The following is a 22,442-nucleotide window of genomic DNA, read 5'->3' as shown; positions in this document are numbered from 1 at the left end:
ATGTATTCTGCCACCGTGTCCTATGGGATCTCACCCCCACTTTGAGCTTGTGGGTTCAAAGATGGGGACCCGCAGGTATTCTGCCACCACCCTAACCCTTAGGGTAGAGTTCCTTCTCGCTGCCACCACTCAATTAGGAAATGTGAATTGAGACACAGTCCTTCCCCAAAATCCTAGGGGATTCCAAGAGCCCCAAATCCATGGAGTTCTTACACCCAGGAGAAACAAACCATTCCCCCTGCTTCCTCCCCCCCTCCCTTTTCCTAGGAGAGATACCGGGATCCAACTACAGAGGGATACCTCCCCCTCCCCTTTCCCTGAGAATCCACCCAAGGAAAGACCAACAAGTCCTTAATAGAAAAGAATTTATTAAGAGAACAAAAAGAAAGTACAGAATCTCTATGAGCCCAAGCTGGACACTCATAGGGTATAACCTTATCAATCTCTGGAGAGAATCCCCTCTCCCCCTTTTCTCAGTAAAAGTAATATCAGCAAACAGGAATAAAGCATTTCCTTTAGCAAACACACAATTGCAAATATAGAAATCAAATCATAAGACTAATTCGCCTTTCTAATTAATACTCACTATTAATTAGTAGAAACTACTCCAGGAGAACTTGGAGACATGACTGTCCTCTGTTAGATCCAAAAACAGTTCTCACACAAAGAACACAGACAAAGGCTTTCCTCCACAGAGATTTGAAATTATCTCGTCTCTGATTGGTCCTCTGGTCAGGTGGTTACCAGGTACTACATGTTAACCCTTTACAGGTAAAAGAGACCTTAACCCTGATCTGTTTATTTATGACAGTGCCACAAGACTCTTTGCTGCTTTTACAGATCCAGACTAACACGGCTACCCCTCTGATACTATCAAGGGTAGTGACTCTGGGAAATGTGCAGGCCATAGTGGATGTCTTTGCTGCAGCGGGATTCCCTAACTGTGGTGGGGTGGTAAACTGAACGCATATCCCTATCTTGGGATCGGAGCACCAAGGCAGCCAGTACATAAACCAAAAGGGATACTTTTCAATGGCGCTGCAAGCACTGGTGGATATCAAGGGACGTTTCACCAACATCAATGTGGGATGGCCGGGAAGGGTTCATGACGCTCACATCTTTAGGAACTCTGGTCTGTGTCAATGGCTGGAGCAAGGGACTTTCTTCCCAGACCAGAAAATAACCATTGGGGATGTTGAAATGCCTATATTATCCTTGGGGACCCAGCCTACCCCTTAATGCCATGGCTCATGAAGCCATACACAGGCAGCCTGGACAGTAGTCAGGAGCTGTTCAGCCATAGGCTAAGCAAGTGCAGAATGGTGGTAGAATGTGCCTTTGGACATTTAAAAGTGCGCTGGCACAGTTTACTGACTCAGACCTCAGCGAAACCAATATTCCCATCGTTATTAGTGCTTGCTGTGTGCTCCACAATATCTGTGAGGGTAAGGGGGTGTAAACGGGCCGACTCACCCCTGCCGCGCCTCCTGCTGGTTGGTCTCCGAATTTCACTAAGTCCGGCCCTGGAGCGCCCTCGGCAGGCTGGTGATCCCCCTGTCCGCAGGCCCCGTGTCCCTCGCTGGACCCGGTGCCCCTTTAACTATAATTGGGTCTCCCCCCTCCCAGGGGAACCCCCACCCTACTATCCCCACTTTGCCTCAGTAGTGGCCACTGACAGTCATGGTCTAGCCCCACACCCTGGGGCAGACTGCAGTATCAGCCCACTCATCACAGGCAATAGGGGTTTGGACCTGCTGCTTTGTCCTACCCCTGGGCCGCCCTCTGCAACTCCCAGTACCTTTGGCCCTTTGCTAGGCCGCAGCCTGGGGCTTTCCAGGCTGGAGCTTCCCTAGCTCCTCAGCCTGTCCCCCAGCCCTGCTTCACTCAGGTATCTAGCCTCAAGTCCTAAGCAGCCAGGCCCATCTCTCTCTGAAGGCAGAGAGAGACTGTCTGGGCTCTGGCTTCCCTGCTTCTTATAAGCCCCAGGGCTTCAGTTTGGGGCATGGCCTCCAGCTGCAGCCACTTTCCCAATCAGCCCAGCTCTGTCAGGCCACTTTTAACCCCTTAAACCCCCGGAGCAGGGTCCACCCTGCTACAGGGGGAGACATTTATGGTGGAGTGGAGAGGTTGAGGCAAATTGCCTGGCCGCTGATTACACGCAGCCAGACACCAGGGCGATTAGAAGAGCACAGCAGTGCACAGTGCGCATCAGAGAAGCTTTGAAAAACAGTTTCATGACTGGTCAGGGGGCTACGGTGTGAATAATGTGATGGGGAAAGGAGTCCAGGAGAGCTGGCTGTATTTTAAGAATCCTTATGGAGGTTGCAGGAACAAACCATCCCGATGTGTAGAAAGAATAGTAAATATGGCAGGTGACCAGCTTGGCTTAACAGTGAAATCCTTGCTGATCTTAAACACAAAAAAGAAACTTACAAGAAGTGGAAGATTGGACAAATGACCAGGGAGGAGTATAAAAATATTGCTCAGGCATGCAGAGTGAAATCAGGAAGGCCAAATCACACTTGGAGTTGCAGCTAGCAAGAGATGTTTGTTGTCAGAGGTGTTGTCAGATGCTACCGGTGTGGTGCTCTGTCCTCTCCTTGTTGGTATCACTCGGCTGCGTTCGTGTGTTCCCTCTGTGTGCTGCCCCAGCTCTGCGCAGATAGCTGACACAGCAGACCCAAAGAGAACCCCCAATGACCACAGAGTCTAGTAAGGTACGAAGGCACGTCGACCAGGTTTATTGCCGTATTGGATACAGTAGTAGTTCTCCGCAGATTACTTAGTCTACCGAGCATACTACAAATATGTACCCACAGTCAATGGACTTGGCTCAGTCAGTGGTGGGACTTTCCACTGCCCCCTACGCCGGACAAAGACACTGCCCCAGGGATACATTCTTATACACAGGTACAAACAAGTTACACATCACTCCTGACGTATGAGGTGCAACCCCTCTACGCAGCAAGGTACAACCCCTTTACGTAGTAAGGTGCTGCCTCTCACCTTGTACATGTTGGTTCGATCAAAACAACTCTATCCATCATATTACCCTTTTGCCCCTGTCATTGGGATGGGCCAGCCTGTTCTTTGTTATCTGTGTGGAATGTGCAAGTATGTGAATGTTCTGATATTTAGTGTTCAGTACCTTTTAGGTACGTATTTGCTTGCAGCATCAGCCCTTTCCTTGCCAGCTTCTGTGAGCAGGGCCTGCCTCTGGCTCACAGCTTAACTTTGCTTTATGTTAGCAAAGTCTTGACCATTACTTTAGTTCAGGCCTCAGGCCTCATACCAGGCCTCTGATACCAAGGTTTATATCTTAGGGCCTCCTCTTACTACAGACAAGTGCAGAGGCCTGCATTTAGGATGTAAAAATCCCACACACTGTGACAGACTAGGGACCAAATGGCTAGGCAGCAGTTCTGCAGAAAAGGACTTAGGGGTTACAGTGGATGAGAAGCTGGATGTGAGTCAACAGTGTGCCCTTGCTGCCAAGAAGGCTAATGGCATTTTGGGCTGTATAAGTAGGGGCACTGCCAGCAGATCGAGGGATGTGATCATTCCCCTCTATTCGATATTGGTGAGGCCTCATCAGGAGTAGTGTGTCCAGTTTTGGGCCCCACACTATAAGAAGGATGAGGAAAAAATTGGAAAGAGTCCAGCGGAGGGCAACAAAAATGATTAGGGGGCTGGAGCACATGACTTATGAGGAGAGGCTGAGGGAACTGGGATTGTTTAGCCTGCAGAAGAGAAGAATGAGGGGGGATTTGATAGCTGCTTTCAACTACCTGAAAGGTGGGTCCAAAGAGGATGGAACTAGGCTGTTCTCAGTGGTAGAAGATGACAGAACAAGGAGTAATGGGCTCAAGTTGCAGAGGGCGAGGTTTAAGTTGGATATTAGGAAAAACTTTTTCACTAGGAGGGTGCTGAAGCACTGGAATGGGTTACCTAGGGAGGTGGTGGAATCTCCTTCCTTGGAGGTTTTTAAGGTCAGGCTTGACAAAGCCCTGGCTGGGATGATTTAGTTGGGGATTGGTCCTGCTTTGAGCAGGGGGTTGGACTAGATGACCTCCTGAGGTCCCTTCCAACCCTGATATTCTATGATTCTAAGAGGTTGATGGGGAAAATTCTTCCATCAATCTAGTGCTGGCTACATGGGGATTTAGATTGGCTTAACTACACCATTTTCCACACCCCTGAGTGATGTAGTTATGATAACCTAATTTTCAAAAGTAGACCAGCCCTTAGTGTAAATGAAAATCAGGCCTGTGAAACACTGATTCCAGATTTAGTATCTCTCCTTAGACAAACAAACCCTCCTCCTGCAAGTTCAGCATCCCAGCTGGGCACTGATGCCCAAGTAAAGCTCCAGAGACCCATCAGCAGAGGGGTTAGTTGCAAGATCAGAGCCTTATTGGTACATTTTTCATAAAAGCCTCGAAGGCTGGAACATCAATAACTGGCTCTTTCCAGCTCAGCAAACAGCATGAGTCAGTTCCAGGAAGGGAAACACCCAGTTATTGTTGCAGGCGGGGCATATTTCTGAGTTCATAAAAGTGAAACTAACCCTGTTACACTGTCAAGAGGGAGCCATGGCTTCAGAGAACCCCATGGGAATTCTCCAGTATGAAGCTACTTGTCCCATCTGTCTGGAGGATTTTAAAGACCCAGTAATTATAGACTGCGGACACAATTTCTGTCGAGCCTGCATCGCCCAGTGCTGGGAGGGATCCGGTACAGCCGCCTCCTGCCCCCAGTGCAGAGAAACTGTGCAACAGAGAAACCTCAGGCCAAACAGACAGTTGGCAAATGTCCTAAAAATAGTCAAACAACTGAATTTACAGATAATGAAGGATGCAGGAGGGGAGAGAGTGTGTGTGGAACACCAGGAGCCGCTCAAACTGTTCTGTGAAGAGGATCAAACCCCCATCTGTTTGGTGTGTGATAGATCCCGGACGCACAAAGCTCACACTGTGGTTCCCATAGACGAGGCTGCCCAGGAGTACAAGGTAGGGAATCACTGTCCAGTCTAATTAATTCTAATAGAATTTTAATTACTGGTTAATTTCATCACAACTTGAAGGTCACATTAAATTTTTCTCTATCACAGCTATTGAGGTAACTGCATTATTCAGCTCTGTAAAACCTTCAGTGTATGAAAAATTATATGAAAAAAATGTACAGGGCATGGTGGCAAAAGAGGCAAAAACAAAGGCATTAAAGATCACAGATGTGGGAAACATTTCTCTGGGAAGCTTTGAAGCAATTTTGAAACCAGTTCCCACTGGTGAGATAAGGAATCTTACAGCCCAACTGGAACTGTTAAATGACCAGTGAGGTTTAAATCACATGAGCTGCAATCTATGTGAGAGAGTTGCCTTCAGAGTGGAGAATGGGATGTTACAAGCTGTTGTTGTTATTACTGATTTGTATCTGTGACCGTGGTTGCTGGGGGGACCTCATTGAGATTGCTTAATCAGGGCAAACTGCAAAGAATGGGGCAGACGATCCTCAAAACTAGTGGTTATTTCTAATAATTAGATTTACCAATTCAGCAACAAAACAGCTTCTACAATATCTTACTGGTTACCCAGAAGCCAAAAATACAGTTCCCTTAAAGCAATCCAGCCTTGGGCTCCCACCCAGACACCCAAGTCAAATATGATGAGGATCACTGAAGATTTTATTCATCATATAAGAAACTTCTACCAATCCCAAGGGATCAGACACATCACCCACCAGGTCAATGAATATTTCAGATCTTACCCAAATACATGCTTATAGCCAATTCTTATTAACCAATCTAAGATTAATTGAAAAAGAAAAAAGACAGAGTGTTGTGATTAAAGATCATTATACATGCAGATGTTCCTAGGTCAGTTTCATAGTAGAGGTGGTGAGCTGTTGCCTTATAACAAGTTCTTTCAGAATCAGTTCCAAAGGTTATAGTTCAATAGGCAATCCCTGTAGAGCGTTTAAATTCTTCCAGGGTAATCCAGGCTGTAGCTGTAGCTCAGTCTTGCAACTCAAAACTTCCCATGGTAAAGTCCAAGCAGACTTGAGATGAAAGGATTGTGGCATTAGAGTCTTTTATAGATCTCTGGCAGGCTACCATAGCCTCTTGATAGCAGTTAACCCAGCAGGGATTCCTTGGGTGAAGAATAAGTGATGTGCATTGTCCTTTGACGTAAAACCTCCCATAATTAGTTGCATTGATTAGCATAAGGCTATTAACTATTCAAAGATAGTTTGCTACAAACTTTAAAGAGAAATAAAGACAATGATGTTATTACACCCAATTTTCATCTAAATGCATGGGTGGTGGGTATAATAGGCCAAAGGAGGCTAAGCCTCCCCAAACAGCTGCTGATCTGCTGCCTTTGGGAAAGCAGATGCTTGGGCCATGGTCCCGCTTGCACTCCACCCCGAGGTCCCATCCCTTTGATCTCTGACTCAATAGATCATAGTAATAGACAGGAAAAGAAGTTTCGTATCCACCAGCTAATAAAAATCATATTGTGAAGCTTCTAACAGATAACGGTAAGCACAGACAAATATAGTTAGTATTTACTTCTAATTCTCTAACAATACAGACTTGCATTTCAAACATTCTGGTCTGCTAACATGGCTTTGATAACTATCCACAAGAAATGGCCCTGATTACCATTTCTGTATCTCTTTAAAGGTTGAATTTGGGTCATTTACCTTGCTGGCTGTTTAACCCTCGTAGGCTCATTGTCACAGTATCACAATATTTATTATTGTTAATATTATTTGCATCACAGTATCCACTATAGAGCTCAAAAAAGATCGGGCATCACAAAACACAGTGCAGGTTTCCCTGAGGAGTTTTCAGACTAAATAGACAAGACAGATAAAGAGTGGGAAGGGGAAACAGAAGCACAGAGATGGGCAGCCCAGGGTCACCCAGCAGCAGACCCAGGAAGATACCCCACATCTCCTAAGTCCCAGACCAGTGCCCTAACCACTAGGCTGTAATTAAGAAAGGCCAGAAAAGAACCCTTGAGAAAGGTCCCAAGTTCATCAGGATACTGAGGTTTCCCACTGGGATTCTGAATTCCTATTCCCTGAGTGGTTAAACCCTGGTGCCAGCCTACATTAGTGGGGTTCACTGAGTTAAATACTGCCTGGACCTTGAGTCCACACACAAAAGGGCTCCAGATAGCATAGGTCCATGCCAAATACCATTGGGATTAGACTGAATTTCAGCAGAACTGACGACTAGGTGGTGCTGACCTGTGTCAGTCTGAGCTGTTTTATTGTATTTGTGAGAAGACCAATCAAGGTTTTCCATTAGTCCCACCATGAAGCCTTTTGGAATCTCCCAAAATCCACTGCTTCTGGGCACTTTGCTTTGTAGGCTAGCTACCCAGAAGGCATTACAAATGAGAGTGTTTAGGACCGCACTTTGTCAAACCCCAACTATTTCTAACACAAATCAGCATGACTCATGCAGTTTGTCCTAGTGCTTAGACCAGCTCTGTCCAACCAGTGCCATCCCCAGAAGTTCAGGGCTGAAGTTCAATGGAAGTTGGGCTCCTTTGAGAATCCCAGCCCATATTTCTAGCCCTGATGCCTTCTGGGATTTTTTACCACTTTGTAAATTAAACCATCTCAAAAATGGGTTTATTGATTCACCACCATGTGACTCCAGTTTCCTGCTGGTTTAACTCAAGGGGAAAAGAGGACAAATAATTCCAAAGACTGAATATAAAACACTCTCAGTCTCAATTAGTTTCATTTCCTTGTTGTTCCTGCTGTCACATACCTAGTAGGGCCAACAGTCACCTACAGCGTCTCTGGTGGAAAAACAACTCGACCCACCCCTCTGCAAACACTCTCAGCCCTCAAAATATAAACAGACATATCATTTCTGTTTCTTCAGGAAAAGATCCAGGCCCATTTGAAGACATTAAGGAAAGAGAGAGAAAAGCTCCTGGGATTTAAAGTGACTGGAGAGGAGAAATTCCAGGAGTATTTGGTAGGTGTCCTTTGTTATTAACCTGCAGGGACTTGCAGTAGGAGATCTGTTTGGAGACAGATTCCTCTGTGGCCTCAGGGAATGTGGGCTTCTTTCTGTTTCTTCATGATCACAGATCGCTGTGTTTGATTCATGTCTGTGCGCGCACACATACATATACAGGGCCTGAGAAACCCTCTCTCTTGAGCAGGACAACATCATATTCTGCAGAATCTGAGATCCCATCCCAATTAATGAGTTAATTTCTAGCCCTTGTGGCTTTCACAAAACTCCCCTCAAGGTGAACATGTGTCATGCAGAGTTGTCTGCCCAGGTCTGCAGTCATTTCTCACATTGTTTAATTCTTTTTTCTCCCTAACATATCTGTCAATGGAGTGCTGAGTTCTGCCTTCTGTTGCTCTAGATCACGATAGGCACAGGCCTCTGATAACACAGTGTTCTGACCATGTCATGGAAACATCCCATTAAGAGATGTCAGGGCAAAATAGGAAAGTGTTAGAAAATAGTCTCCCTAGAAACCCCAGGAAACAGTCAAGTATCAGATGTTTTAGAGTTTGCACACACACACACAAAAAAACTCTCCTGCACACTTAGCACTCTGTGAAAGTATCCTAGACTATGTCCCTTGCCTGCTTTTTCCTTTTCTTTTTAAACAGATACAGACGCAAACCGAGAGGCAGAAGATTGTGTCTGAATTTCAGCAACTGCGGCAGTTCCTGGAGGAACAAGAGCGACTCCTGCTGGCCCAGCTGGAGAAGCTGGACAAGGAGATTGGGAAGATACAGAATGAAAATATCACTAAATTTTCTGAGCAGATTTCCTGTCTCAGTGAGCTGATAAGTGAGCTGGAGGGGAAGTGTCAGAAGCCAGCAAGTGAATTCCTGCAGGTGAGACTGAGTTAGAAAAATCCCAGATACATGCAAAGGGACAGGATAGCTCCTGAATCATGGGCACAGGAGTCCAGCTGTCAGAGATCACAGTGTAACTCAGTGTGTGCATTCCTGAAATGTGAATTATTGTTGCTCTTTGAAGAGTTACAGACTCATTTATGTTAGAGGTGACATTAGCTCAGCCAGTGCATGGCCCTGAGGCCAGGGCACTGCCTCTTTTCCCATATTTGCAAAATCCCTTCTCTGGCTTCCCCAGAATGTGGCAGGTGGTACTGAGATTGTTTTTCTGTCTCTCTCCCCTCTAGGATTTCAAAAGCACCTTGAGCAGGTATGTGGTTCTCAATCACTCCCCCTTGTGCTTTACGATGTTGGGAAAGGGCTTGGACACCACATCTCCCCAGGGCTCTACAGCAAAATGTGTGGTGCAGGGTCACATTTGGATACAAATCTCTCTGATGACTTTAATCCTGAGGTTCAAATCCTGTTATACAAGCCTCTAGAATGATCTATTCTGTGGGAAAAATGTATCTGAAATATTTTCTAGAGATGCTACATCATTGGGGGACAGGCTGCCTCAGGATTCTGGGGATGGAATATGGTTCTTTCACCCCAGGGCACCGGTTAGCAGTGATCAATAGTCTCTTTACCACCTGAGGACTCTTTGGAGACCTGTGTGGAATGAGCTGGTTTGGGAGGAACTGAGGTCTCAGTCTAGTTCCTGAAGAAAGGTCCCATAACACTATGCACACAAGAGAGATGGAAACATACCAGTATTAGTGCATGGAGACCAAGGAGAGAACTGGCCATCAAAACTTGATTCCTCTTTTATCCTCAGATCTGCTCTCTTCAGGCCAGAGTTGAAGAATATGAATGGGGCCTTTGCGGGGAATGTTGTACTGCCATGGCCTGTTCTGCACCTGCTCTGAGGCTGGGGGAAGTGGAGGAATTTTAATTCCAGGCATCTTAGGCCTTGTCTACACTACGCGTTTATACCGAATTTAGCAGCGTTAAACTGATTTAACCCTGCACCTGTCCACACAACGAAGCCCTTTATATCGATATAAAGGGTTCTTAAAACCGATTTCTGTACTCCTCCCCGGCAAGGGGAGTAGCACTGAAATCGGTATTGCCATGTCGGATTAGGGTTAGTGTGGCCGCAATTCGACAGTATTGGCCTCTGGGCAGTATCCCACAGTGCACCATTGTGACTTCTCTGGAAAGCCATCTGAACTCGGATGCACTGGCCAGGTAGACAGGAAAAGCCCTGCGAACTTTTGAATTTCATTTCCTGTTTGCCCAGCATGAAGCGCTGATCAGCACAGACTGTACGGGAGATACTGGATCTGATCGCTTTATGGGTAGACAAATCTGTTCTATCAGAGCTCCGTTCCAGAAGATGAAATACCAAAGCATTTGAAAAAATGCAGAAGCCACAGCAGGGACTCAACACAGTGCTGCGTGACAAGAGTAACGGAAAGCCAAAGAATGAAATGGACGCTCATGGAGGGATGGGGGACTGAGGACTCCAGCTATCCCACAGTCCCTGCAGTCTCCGAAAAGCATTTGCATTCTTGGCTGAGCTCCCAATGCCTGAAGGGTCAAAAACATTCTCCCGGGTGGTTCAGGGTATATGTCGTCAATTTACCCCCTCTCCCCCCCATAAAAGAAAAGGGGAAAAAATCGTTTCTCACCTTTTTTCAGTGTCACCGTATGTCTACTGCATGCTGCTGGTAGACATGGTGCTGCGGCGCTGAACAGCAGCATCCCCTCCCCTTCCTTTCCTGATGGCAGATGGTACAAAATGGTGGAAAACCGTCCTCATCATCCCGTGAGTGCTCCTGGCTGGCCACAGTGAGGTCGGCCGGAGGTGCCTGGGCAAAAATGAGAATGACTCCTGGTCATTCTCGGCAGATGGTGCCAAAGGATTGAAAACTGTCCTCATCATAGCAACTGAGCTCCATCAGCCCCTCCCTTTCATGTCTAATGAAGAATCTGTACTGCCTGGACTATCATAGCAGCAGGACACTGCCTCCCCATCATTTTATCTCACTAAAAAGTCAGTGTTTCTTATTCCTGCATTCTTTATTACTTCATCACACAAATGAGGGGGACACTGCCACGGTAGCCCAGGAGAGTTGGGGAAGGAGGGAAGCAATGGGTGGGGTTGTTGCAGGGGCACCCCCTAGAATGGCATCATAATTTCTGCAGGATCTCTGGGGCTCTGACATGGAGCAGCTGTGCTCTCTGGTTCTCTAGTACACTTGCCCCATATTCTAGGCAGGACTGACTCTATTTTTAGACAAAACATAAAGAAGGGAATGACCTGGGGAGTCATTCCCATTTTTGTCCCTGCACCCCCGGCCAACCTCAGCGAGGCCAGCCAGGAGCACCCATGACAGGAGCAGATGGTACAAAAGGACTGATAACCATCATTGCCAATTTCCAATTGCAAATGGTGCAAAAGGACTGATAAACATCATTGCCAATTTGCAATTGCAGACAGTGCTATAGCTGGTAACCGTCTCTGCTACCTTGCAAAGGCAAATGAATGCTGCTGTGTAGCACTGCAATACCGCATCTGTCAGCAGCATCCAGTACACATACGGTGACAGTGACAAAAAGCTAAACGGGCTGCATGGTTGCCATGCTATGGCGTCTGCCAGGGCAATCCAGGGAAAAAGGGTGGGAAATGATTGTCTGCTGTTGCTGTCATGGAGGAAGGATTGAGTGATGACATTTACACAGAATCACCCGCGACATTGTTTTTGCATTGGGATCTCAACCCAGAATTCCAGTGGGCGGGGGAGACTGCGGGAACTATGGGATAGCTATGGGATAGCTACCCACAGTGCACGCTCTGGAAATCGACGCTAGCCTTGGTACATGGATGCACACTGCTGAAATGATGTGCTTAGTGTGGCCACGTGCACTCGACTTTATACAATCTGTTTTAAAAAAACAGTTTATGTAAAATCGGAATAATCCCGTAGTGTAGACATACCCTTAGAGCAGCAACTTCCCGTAGCAAGGAATTATAGTGAGTTAGTAAATGAAATGTAATAATGTGAAATTCTCTCTCTCTCCAGGTGTGAGAAGGGGAAGTTCCAGCAGCCAGTGGAGATTTCTCCTGAGCTGGAAAAGAGAATAAATGATTTTGCCCAGAAAAATATTGCTGTAATGGAGACTCTGAGGAAATTCAAAGGTACCAAGAAGGGATCTAGGAGGGGAAATGAGGGTGTATCATTGAGCTCTGACTCTTTGATCATAATTAGGTTATATATCTATGTAATAAAAAGTGGAAAGTAGACAAACTATTCAGATGTCATTGCAGAAGCCCAGGCATGAGGATTTCTCACACTGATTCACTCTATTAGCTTTGGTACAATCATTAATGTAAAAATACATCAAAATGTAGGGCCTCAGTTTCTCTCTCCCAACTACAGAACTTCAGGGCATTTGCTACAGTGCTGTTTAGCATCCACAGCTGCAGCTGCAGTCAGTACGATCTGCAGGTGCCCAATGTCATTGAGAACCAGACTCCAAGTGCCTAAAGATCGGCACCCAAAATGTAGACCCTAAATTAAAGGCACTTTTGAAATGTGGACCCAGTCTGTCATTGTGCTCTGGCAGGTTGTGCGGGCCAAAGGGGCTGTAGGGAAGGTGCACACCTTGGAGAATTCCTCCAGCACAGGAGCCTCTTGTGCCTACACCACAGCAGCTGCAGGTATAATGTTGACAGACCCTGGTCGTCGGGATCAAACCTGGGATTTCTCAAGTTGAGTGTATGAGCCTCTATTGGATGAGCTAAAAGCCACATGAATGTAGCAGATTCACCAATCTCTAGATGGTCTAGGTGCCACTAGAGGGAGACAGAGCACTACACCAAGCAGGTGTGGGTTACACAGGCAGGAGGAGTGTTCCTGGGAGAGCGAGGAAAGTGGAGTTGTTGAGGGCAGGGCAGAGGAGAGAGGGGTGGAGTAGGGAGAGAGGGGTGTGGCCAGGGTAAATATGTGCCTCTGATATTCTGCTCCTGTCAAATCCATATAAGGGCCAGTGAAACAGAGGAGCAACTGTAGCTAGACCTCAGGACTTCTATAGCCTATCCCAAGGTCTGCGCTAGCCCCTGAAACCAAGAATAGGAGACCCACAAATTGCTTCCCTTCTGTCTCTTTACCAGTGCAGGGGTGAATCAGGCCCATTGAGCCAATCCTCTCCCTGCCTCAATTTCCACACCTGTAAATAATTTTGTTGTTTGTATTTCAGTCTATGAAGAACGAGAGCCCCACTTTGCTGAGCTCTGTACAGATACTGAGTAAATAGACACAAAAAGCTTACAATGCAGGATTAGGGCCTTGAAAAGTCTCAGTATTCCAGATCTCAAACAGGCCAAAGTGTGTAAACTTACATTCATGCTAAAACTTTTGGAAGATCTGTCTAATTTATGACAAAATGCAAAAGGAGAATGAGACAAACCAACTGGGGTCTGGAGGATGAGGGAACAGGAAATCTGTCTTCCACATCATATCTCCTTGGGTGGCCTTGAACTTAATTGGATATTGGTTCTGTTGATTTGAGATGGCTGAATGAAAAAGAAAATAGAATGTTTCAGATTAGCTTTTTAAAGACAGATCTGGGGGTGTCTCTGTCTGAAACTGTTTCTCTTTGATAATTAAAACAGAGATATGACAGTTAAGAGAGGGGATGTCGCTATAACTATGACAACATGAAATCTCATCTCTTTTATCCTTTCCCGCTCCAGATGTGCTGCCCTCTGAAGTAGAGACAAGAAGAGGGAAATCCCTGGGACCAGGTGAGATTTTGGAGATTACCATTCAATGAAGAGAAAAATCCTGTGAAAACATGAACTTGTAGCTAAACTTACTGAACTTTAATTTAAAAGAAAAAATATTATGAGAACGGTTTTATAAACAAATAGCTAAAGGCACAAATCAAACCAGCACTGACCATGACACACAACCCTAAACATTAAAAACACAAGCATGAAATACCGAGGAGATCCCAAGATGAAGTCACACAAACAATCTTGGCAGCAACATTTGCACTGAGTCCATGCACCCATCGATGAAAAGAAACACTCTCACTGACCAATGAACATGATTAATGCTCACCCTGGTATTTCCATACATGTCCATGTGCCTTTGAAATATTCACATGAGATGGTCAGTACCAGGTTTACCATGGTGCCATGGTGCCAGGCCCAGAGTCAGAAGGGGCCCCAGCCATCCCGCTCCCCTGGCCAGCTGAGCCCGCCAGGAAAGCTGCCCCTGCTCCTCCCCCGCCCCACCTTTTCCCACCCCTGGTCTGCCCCAGCCCCGCCCCTGCTCCACTTCTTCCCCTGAGTAACCTCCTGGGGACTGCAGCAGGCAGGGGGCAGGCCTGCTCTGCACTCACTGGGCGGCAGGAGGTGGAGTGACCCAGCCCCAGCCGGCTCCGCCGGCTCATGCTGGTGGGAAGTTCCTCCCTCCCCAAAAGTTCGGGAGCCAAGCGGAGTGGGTTGGGGCCGGGTCACTCTACTTCTCGCCACCCCATGAGTACGGGGTCGGGCCCACCCTGCAATCACTGGGTGGCATAAAGTGGAGCGACCTGGCCCCAGCCCGCTCCACCGGCTCATGCTGGGGTGCAGTTTCCCCCTGGCCCCCAAGCCTGGGGAGGGGATGGAGCAGTGGGGAAGAGGCATGGGATGGGGAAGAGAAGGGGATGGGGAAAGCAGGGGCAGGGGGAAAGAGGCAGTGGGGAAGGAAGGGGGTGGGATGGGGAGGAGATGGAGTGGTGGGGAAGAGAAGGGGATAGGGGAAGCAGGGGCAGAGGGAAAGAGGCAGTGGGGAAGGAAGGGGGTGGGATGGGGAGGAGATGGAGCAGTGGGAAAGGGGCATGGGATGGGGAAGAGAAGGGGAGGGAGGAAGTGAGGGCCCAGCATGCAGATCCCCTTGGCAGCAGCTGGGGCTCCCCTGTTAAGCAGGCCCATCAAACCCTCACGCTGACAAGCCCCACCTCCCCTGCATCTGTACCACCCCGATGAGTGCCAACCACCTACAACTAGATCCCCACCCCCGCTGCACCCAGACCCTCCACCCCCACTGCGCTCCAACCACTTTCACTTGGTCCCCCCCTGCAGACTCCCATTGCCCCTGCACCTGGAACCACTCTGTGAATCCAGATCCCGCACTGAGCTGCCTGCACCCAGACTGCCCCACACAGAACCCTCTTACCCCCATCTGGATCCCGCACACTGAGCCCCTCTGCACTTGGATCCTGCTGTCAGGCTGAGTGTCCCTGTCCACATCTGGTGTGCCTGGCGCAAAAGGGGCAGGGTCCCAGGGTGCTTCTGTGGCAGGCATGGCCCTTGTGCTGTGTCAGGGTCAGGTGCAGCCTCACCGCCAAGTCCCTGTCCCGGGAAGTGGGGGAGGCTGCCGGGGATTCTCTCACCTCCATGCAGCCAGTGGCCTGTGCTCCCCGCTGCCATGGTGGAGCTTCCACATTTATTTATTGTAAAAAAAAATTGCAGAATTTTAAAATATTATGCTCAGAATCTGAGGCACTGTACAGCTGTGATGAGGGAGCTGGACAGTAGGGAGCATTGCCAGCAGACTGAGGGATGTGAGGGTGAGGACTCATCATAGAATATCAGGGTTGGAAGGGACCTCAGGAGGTCATCTACTCCAGCCCACTACTCAAAGCAGGACCAATCCCATAACAGATTTTTGCCCCAGCTCCCTAAATGGCATCCTCAAGGATTAAACTCACAACGCTGGGTTTAACAGGCCAATGCTCAAGCCACTGAGCTATCCCTCCCTGGAGTACTGTGTCTACTTTTGGGCCCCACACTACAAGAAGGATGTGGAAAAACTGGAAAGAGCCCAGTGGAGGGCAACAAAAATGATTAGGAGGCTGAAGCACATGATTTATGAGGAGAGGCTGAGAGAACTGGGATTATTTAGTCTGCAGAAGAGAAGAATGAGGCGGGATTTGATAGCTGCTTTCAACTACCTGAAAGGGGGTTCCAAAGAGGATGGATCTAGACTGTTCTCAGTGGTAGGAAATGACAGAACAAGGAGTAATGGCCTCAAGTTGCAGTGTGGGAGGTTTAGGTTGGATATTAGGAAAACCTTTTTCACTAGTAGGGTGGTAAAGCACTGGAATGGGTTACCTAGGGAGGAGGTGGAATCTCCTTCCTTAGCAGTTTTTAAGGTCAGGCTTGATAAAGCCCTGGCTGGGACGATTTAGTTGGGAATTGGTCCTGCTTTGAGCAGGGGGTTGGACCAAATGACCTCCTGAGGTCCCTTCCTGCCCTGATATTCTATGATTCTAGGGGATCTGTGGGTGGGGCATCTGGATAGCATGTATGGTGTGCAGGGTGCTGTGCAGTTGTGGTGGGAGGTTGACGGGAGGAGTCTCTGGGCAAGGGGTGCTGGGCATAGCAGGTCCTGGGGCACTGGGCATAAGGATCTGTGGGGAAGGTGTCTGGGTGAGGGGGTGCTGGGCATCAGGGCAGGGCACTGGGCAGGGGGGCACTGTGGAAGGGGCATGCTGGCAGCGCAGGGCTGGGCGGGCCAGTGTGTGTCTAGCAGTTGTGGGTTTGTAAACAGTGCCCTTGTGCTGGGCTGAGTGGGGCCGCTCCCACTGTGCTGCATTGCCCCCAACCGGCCCCTCGCTTTGCAGACCGCTCCCCATCACATGTCCTATTTCCCCAATGGGAACCCATAAATATGTTTGGCGCTGGGTCCACAAAAAGTTCATCCAGCCCTGGAGAGGGTTGCCACATTCCTCTGCATTCCCCCATGTGAGGGGCTCTCTCCTATTGCTCCTCACCAGCATTCCACCTTTCTCTTCAGCTGGCTGGGCTGAGATCTCCCATTTGAGCTGGTTCCTTCTTCCTGTGTTAGAGATACAGTCCCCCTCTGATGCTGCCACCTCCTCCCTTCTCTCTGAGCTGGGGAAGGGGCTACTCCTCCCAATGCCACCTCCTGGTTACTACTCTCTGGTCTTCAGTGGTTCTTCCCCAATGCCCCACCCCCTTCTCTTCTCCCAGGCCAGGGAGAATGGGCTCAGTGTACACCTACCTCTGGGTTTATCTCTGTTGCCTCCCTCCTCCCACTCCCCTCCCTGCAACTTCAGGTTCAGATCTTCCTCTCTAACCCTCAGGGAAGCAGCCCCAGCAGGGAGATGCAGCTGGGAAATGGGGAGATAGGCAGTTTCTGCAGCCCCATAGCAGCTCCCAGCAGCCAGGGGGAGGAACTGCCAGGGCATCTCTGCTTGGGCTCAGGCACTCAGGGCAGAGAAGCAGCTCCCCAGGCTGGTGTTGTAAATCAGAGAACATGTGCTCTAATATCTGTGACCCTTTTCCCCTCCAGACTCTTTGCCACCTGAGCTAGAGCAGGAAAGGTAGGGTCTCTGGGATCACACACCAAGAGTGAACCCTGGGGGAGATTTTTCTTCAATTCACAGAAAATTCCCCCGAAAACAACTCTCCCCGACACCAGTAACCAGACGCATTCTCTCTGTGCAGCTCCAGAACCCCTTAATTGTGATCTGAGAATTTGTATTGTCATTGACAAGCCTTTCCAATATTCAATCCAGGGTAATCAGTGGAGAGATCTCTCTCCTCATGTCTGTCACATCCTCTCCCTTTCACCTGGCGGGAGACTCTGCCCCGACTCTTTTCCAGCATCCTACCTTTCCTTTGGACAGGGCTGGGCTCTGGAGCTGCTTTGTGGGTTGGGGAGATGGTGTCTCTCTAGTGCTGCCACCTGCAGTCCTCCCTTCTCTCTGGTTTGGGGAAGGGGCTGCCCCACTCAATGTCACCTCCTGCTTCCTGCTCACTGGCCTGGAGTCATTGGCTCTTCCCCAGTGCTGCATCTTCGTCTCTGCTCTGTGGCCTGGGAGTAGAGGATGCAATTTTGGGAGGGAGCTTCCCTTTGGGGTTCAAAGCTGGCACCTGCATCTCTGGACCCTCCTAATTCAAAGCTTTTTGTGCCTTCTTTGCTGTGTCTCTGCCACTGGGCATGAAGCAGCCCCAGCTACAGAACAAGGGAGCTCCAGCAGGGGTCCCAAATTTTAACAACCCATGAACCCCTTTCACTGAAATATCAAGCCTCGTGAACCCCCTCCTAAAAATGATATTTCCAGGGATTTTCTCCCTCACCTCAGCATAAATTATAAAAGCAGTGATCTTAGAAATTAAAAATTGTTTGTATGGCATGCTTATTACACACTATTAATTATTATTTATCATTACAGTATTTTTATTACATTATGAAAATGGCAACACTCTTCCAAGATCTACTTTTGTAGCTTGTATCACTTTTGATTAAGCCTGTTATAAGACAAGGCTCCTATCAGAGGCATCAGTAGAAAAAAGGGGTGCAGGGGCAAATCCCCCACGCACCTCGAGACCTGGGGGTCATTGCCAGAATAGTGGGGGGGGGCCCACAGGGGCTGCCAGAAAAAAAGGGGTGGGACCCGCGTGCCAACATAGGGGCAGCATGTGACCCTTGTCACCCTCCACCCATACTGGTGCTTCTGGCTCCTATGTTACATCAAGGAGTATCAGATGTGAAACAGCATGAACATAAGAACGGCCGTACTGGGTCAGAACAAAGGTCCATCTAGCCCAGTATCTGTCTACCGACAGTGGCCAATGCCAGGTGCCCCAGAGGGAGTGAACCTAACAGGCAATGATCAAGTGATCTCTCTCCTGTCATCCATCTCCATCCTCTGACAAACAGAGGCTAGGGACCAGGGCCGGCTCCAGACCCCAGCGCGCCAAGCGCGCGCTTGGGGCGGCATTTTGCCGGCAGGGCGGCAGGCAGGTCCGGTGGACCTTCCACAGTCATGCCTGCGGGAGGTCCACCAGAGCCGCACGTCCATCGGACCTCCCGCAGGCATGACTGCGGAGGGTTCGCTGGTCCCGCGGCTCGGGTGGACCTCCCGCAGGCATGCCTGCGGATGCTCCACCAGAGCCGCGGGACCAGTGAACCCTCTGCAGCTGCGGGAGGTCCACTGGAGCCGTGGGACCAGCGGACCCTCCGCAGTTATGCCTGTGGGAAGTCCGCTGGTCCCGCGGCTCCGGTGCACCTCCCGCAGGCATGACTGCCTGGGGCGGCCAAATTCCTAGAGCCGCCCCTGCTAGGGACATCATTCTTTACCCATCCTTGCTAATAGCCATTTATGGACTTCACCACCATGAATTTATCCAGTTCTCTTTTAAACGCTGTTATAATCCTAGCCTTCACAACCTCCTCAGGTAAGGAGTTCCATAAGTTGACTGTGCGCTGCGTGAAGAAGAATGTCCTTTTATTTGTTTTAAACCTGCTGCCTATCAAAGAGTTCCTTCTACACAAACCTTAAGGTCTTGAGCATTCCAGGCAAACAATGCACATGACAACAAAGCTTTAACTTGTTCTTCATAATAATTTAAAAATAACACTGGCAGCCTATTTAATTTTAAAAACAACAAAAAATATCCACCTCCCTTTCTATTTCACATAAGGAGTCTTGAAGTTTAAATCTCAGTATGATAGGTGTGCTTGCTTTGATCTGCTTAGCTCTTGGAAGTCCCCAATGCTCTGGGCTGCTGGCCCCAGGCTGCCCGGGGTCCCTATGGACAACTCTCTCTGCCATTAGGGATTTTTTTCCCGAGAACCCCCTGTAACATTTTATGAACCCCCAGGGGTTCACGAACCCCATGTTGGGATCCACTGCTCGATAGCCAAATAAGAAGATGCAAAAGTGGCTCCCATTGCTGAGGCTGAGGAACTGCAGTGACATCTCTGCTCAGTCTCAGGTGCCTAGGGCAGAGGCAGCTCCCTGAGATCCAGGACTGTCCAAGCAAGAACAGAGCTGCTGCGGAGTGTGAGAAAAGGTCCCAGCCTCCCCCGAAGCTGAGCTTTGCCCCTAACGCTCTGATTCTCTCTCTCCCCAGTGAATGTGACTCTGGATCCAAAAACGGCTCATCCCCAACTCGTCCTGTCTGATGATCGGAAAAGTGTGAGGTGGAAAGACACACGACAGGATCTGCCCAACAATCCTGAGAGATTTGACACTGAGATCTGTGTGTTGGGGTGTGAGGGATTCACCTCAGGGAGACATTGCTGGGGGGTGGAGGTGGGTAATAGGGGATCCTGGGCTGTGGGGGTGGCCAGAGAGTCTGTGAAGAGGAAGGGAGGGATCAGCCCTAACCCTGAGCAGGGAATCTGGGCTGTGGAGCGGTGCTGGGATCAGTTCCAGGCTCTCACTTGCCCTCGCACCCCTCTGCCTGTGAGCTGGGACCCCAGGAGGATCCGGGTTTGTCTAGACTGTGAACGGGGGCAGGTGACATTTTTCGATGCTGGTGACGAGAGCCCACTGTTCACCTTCCCACTGGCCTTGGTCCCTGGGGAGAGAATCCGACCCTGGTTCTGGGTGGGAGGATCCCAGATCAGACTTAGTCCCTGAGAGGGCAGGGGGAGAGGGGGAGATATACTCAGGGGAACGTGAAATTAGCCTCTCTAGCCTCACACTTCCTTTTTCCTATGACCCTGGAAGTCTCCTGCCTTCCTGCAGACTTTCTACCCTGCAGTTTCTATGACCATGGAGCCTCTGTGGGGTGTCTGACCTGTCAGACCATAGAGAGCAGGGGGAGATTGAGGTAGAGAAGCCAATCTCATCGACCCAATGAATTTTTCAGCCTGTTTGTCACTGTCCTCTGTGGCGCAGGAAGTCAGACAGTGGCACTGAGGCATGGTGGGAACAGCCCACTGAGAATAAAAAATGGGCTTCTCTAGCCAAAGTCGTCCTAGTGTCTGTGATCATGGAGGACTCTCATCTACCTACCCCCTGGCTCATCTCTTTGACCCTGGAGAACACCTCTCCCCCCAACCACCAATACCTCATCTCTATGGCACTCCTGCCCCCTCCCTCCCAGCAGCCCTGGGAAGGGGGAGGGGTTGAAGAACCCCTGGAGCAGCTGATGGACCCTGAGGGCCAGACGTGGAGGCTGCAGGATAAGAACTGATGGAGGGTCAGGGACAGAAGTGCTGTGGGGTCTGGGGGTCTAATTACCAGTTGGGCAGAAGTGGGGGGTGGCAGGGACACCAAACTAATTAATTAGGATATGGGATTTTTGGGGAGAATCTGGAGGCTCTGTACCAGCTGGGAGCCTGGTCACCAGGGAAGGGATGCTATGTTGAGGAGGAGCTGCTGGGAGGTGGTGGTGGGGGGAGGAATGTTGTGACACTTTATGATATTATTGATACCAGTGTTATAAATTTAAAATGAATCTTACCAGATATGCCGTATCAATGAAAAAGTTATGATTTGCCAAGTGTGATAATCTTGTTTATATGTTTGTATCATCAACGTACTGTGAATTACAAATGTGTGATATATCTGTATTTCAAACTTGTGCTGTGTTTTGGGTGACACCCCTAGACAGATTTGCATCAGCACTATCTAGCCTGTTCAAAGGCCCATCAAGAGCAATCAGCTGTACAAGGGCACACTGCTAACTCATATCTAGCTTCTCGTCCACTGTAATCCCCAGGTCCTTTTCTGCAGAAGTGCTGCTTAGCCAGTCGGTCCCCAGCCTGTAGCGGTGCATGGGATTCTTCCTTTCTAACTGCAGGACTCTGCACTTGTACTTGTTGAACCTCATCAGATTTCTTTTAGCCCAATCTTCCAGTTTATCTCTGGACCCTATCACAGAATCATAGAATCTCAGGGTTGGAAGGGACCTCAGGAGGTCATCTAGTCCAACCCCCTACCCTCCAACATACATCTCCCCCCAGCTTAGTTTTGTCTGTGAACTTGCTGTGTGTAATCCATCACATCATCCGGATCATTAATAAAGATGTTGAACAAAACTGGTCTGGGGACTGAATGACCCATCCAAGCTGTGGACGTGTTACAGAGGAAAATTAATAGCCAGCAAACTCACTGCTAAGAATCTGATTTATGGACTCTGAAGTCTAACGTATGTATCTGACTTCTTTAATAACATTCTTCTTTTCTTTTCTTTTCTTTTCTTTTCTTTTCTTTTCTTCCATAAAAAAATCTTCAGTTTTAGATACTAAAGATTGGCTGGCTGCATGGTATTTTGGGGAGAGAAGAAAAACCCAGGTAATAATGAAGTAAAACAAAAGTAAACAGAGAAGCCTGGGAAAAGGAGTATGGTGGTGGGAAACTGAAGAAAAGAGTGAAAACAAAGCAATCCTGAGAAGGGAAAAACTAAGGGGGAAGTCCAAGGGGAAGGGATAAACTCAGGGAAGAGAACTGGGAACACAAGTTGGAATGATCTGTGATAGGGAATAAAGGAGATTTAGGGGGAGACAGAAAAATAAATGGATGAAAAATGAGGGCAAGAGACAATGATGTGCAAAACTGGATGAAATGAAGTAAAGGAATCTCAGTCCCACCTGACACTCACACACATGGAGATCCTGTAAAGGATTTTGCTAATATGGTGGAAAAGGCCTTGCTGAATGGGGTATTTCCATCTCCAATATCTATGTGTCTGTAACCCTTCAAAGATCAATAGTCATTCACATTTCAGG

General features: G+C 48.6%; 1 protein-coding gene across 1 annotated transcript; it reads left to right on the top strand.

Moving 5' to 3' along the window:
- The first annotated feature begins 4,576 nt into the window (after positions 1-4,576).
- Positions 4,577-21,758, top strand: LOC123345420 (zinc finger protein RFP-like). Its single transcript, XM_044982281.1, has 7 exons — positions 4,577-5,009; positions 7,907-8,002; positions 8,659-8,889; positions 9,198-9,220; positions 11,979-12,094; positions 13,652-13,702; positions 19,835-21,758. The coding sequence occupies exons 1-7, from the start codon at positions 4,593-4,595 to the stop codon at positions 20,344-20,346; spliced, it is 1,446 nt and encodes a 481-aa protein (XP_044838216.1). The 5' UTR covers positions 4,577-4,592; the 3' UTR covers positions 20,347-21,758.
- Positions 21,759-22,442: the final 684 nt, after the last annotated feature.

This window comes from Mauremys mutica, chromosome 12 (genome assembly GCF_020497125.1).
Source record: "Mauremys mutica isolate MM-2020 ecotype Southern chromosome 12, ASM2049712v1, whole genome shotgun sequence".
NCBI classification, from domain to species: domain Eukaryota; kingdom Metazoa; phylum Chordata; order Testudines; family Geoemydidae; genus Mauremys; species Mauremys mutica.
The sequence above is the reverse complement of the archived record's forward strand: the minus strand, read 5'-3'. Positions and strand labels throughout refer to the sequence as shown.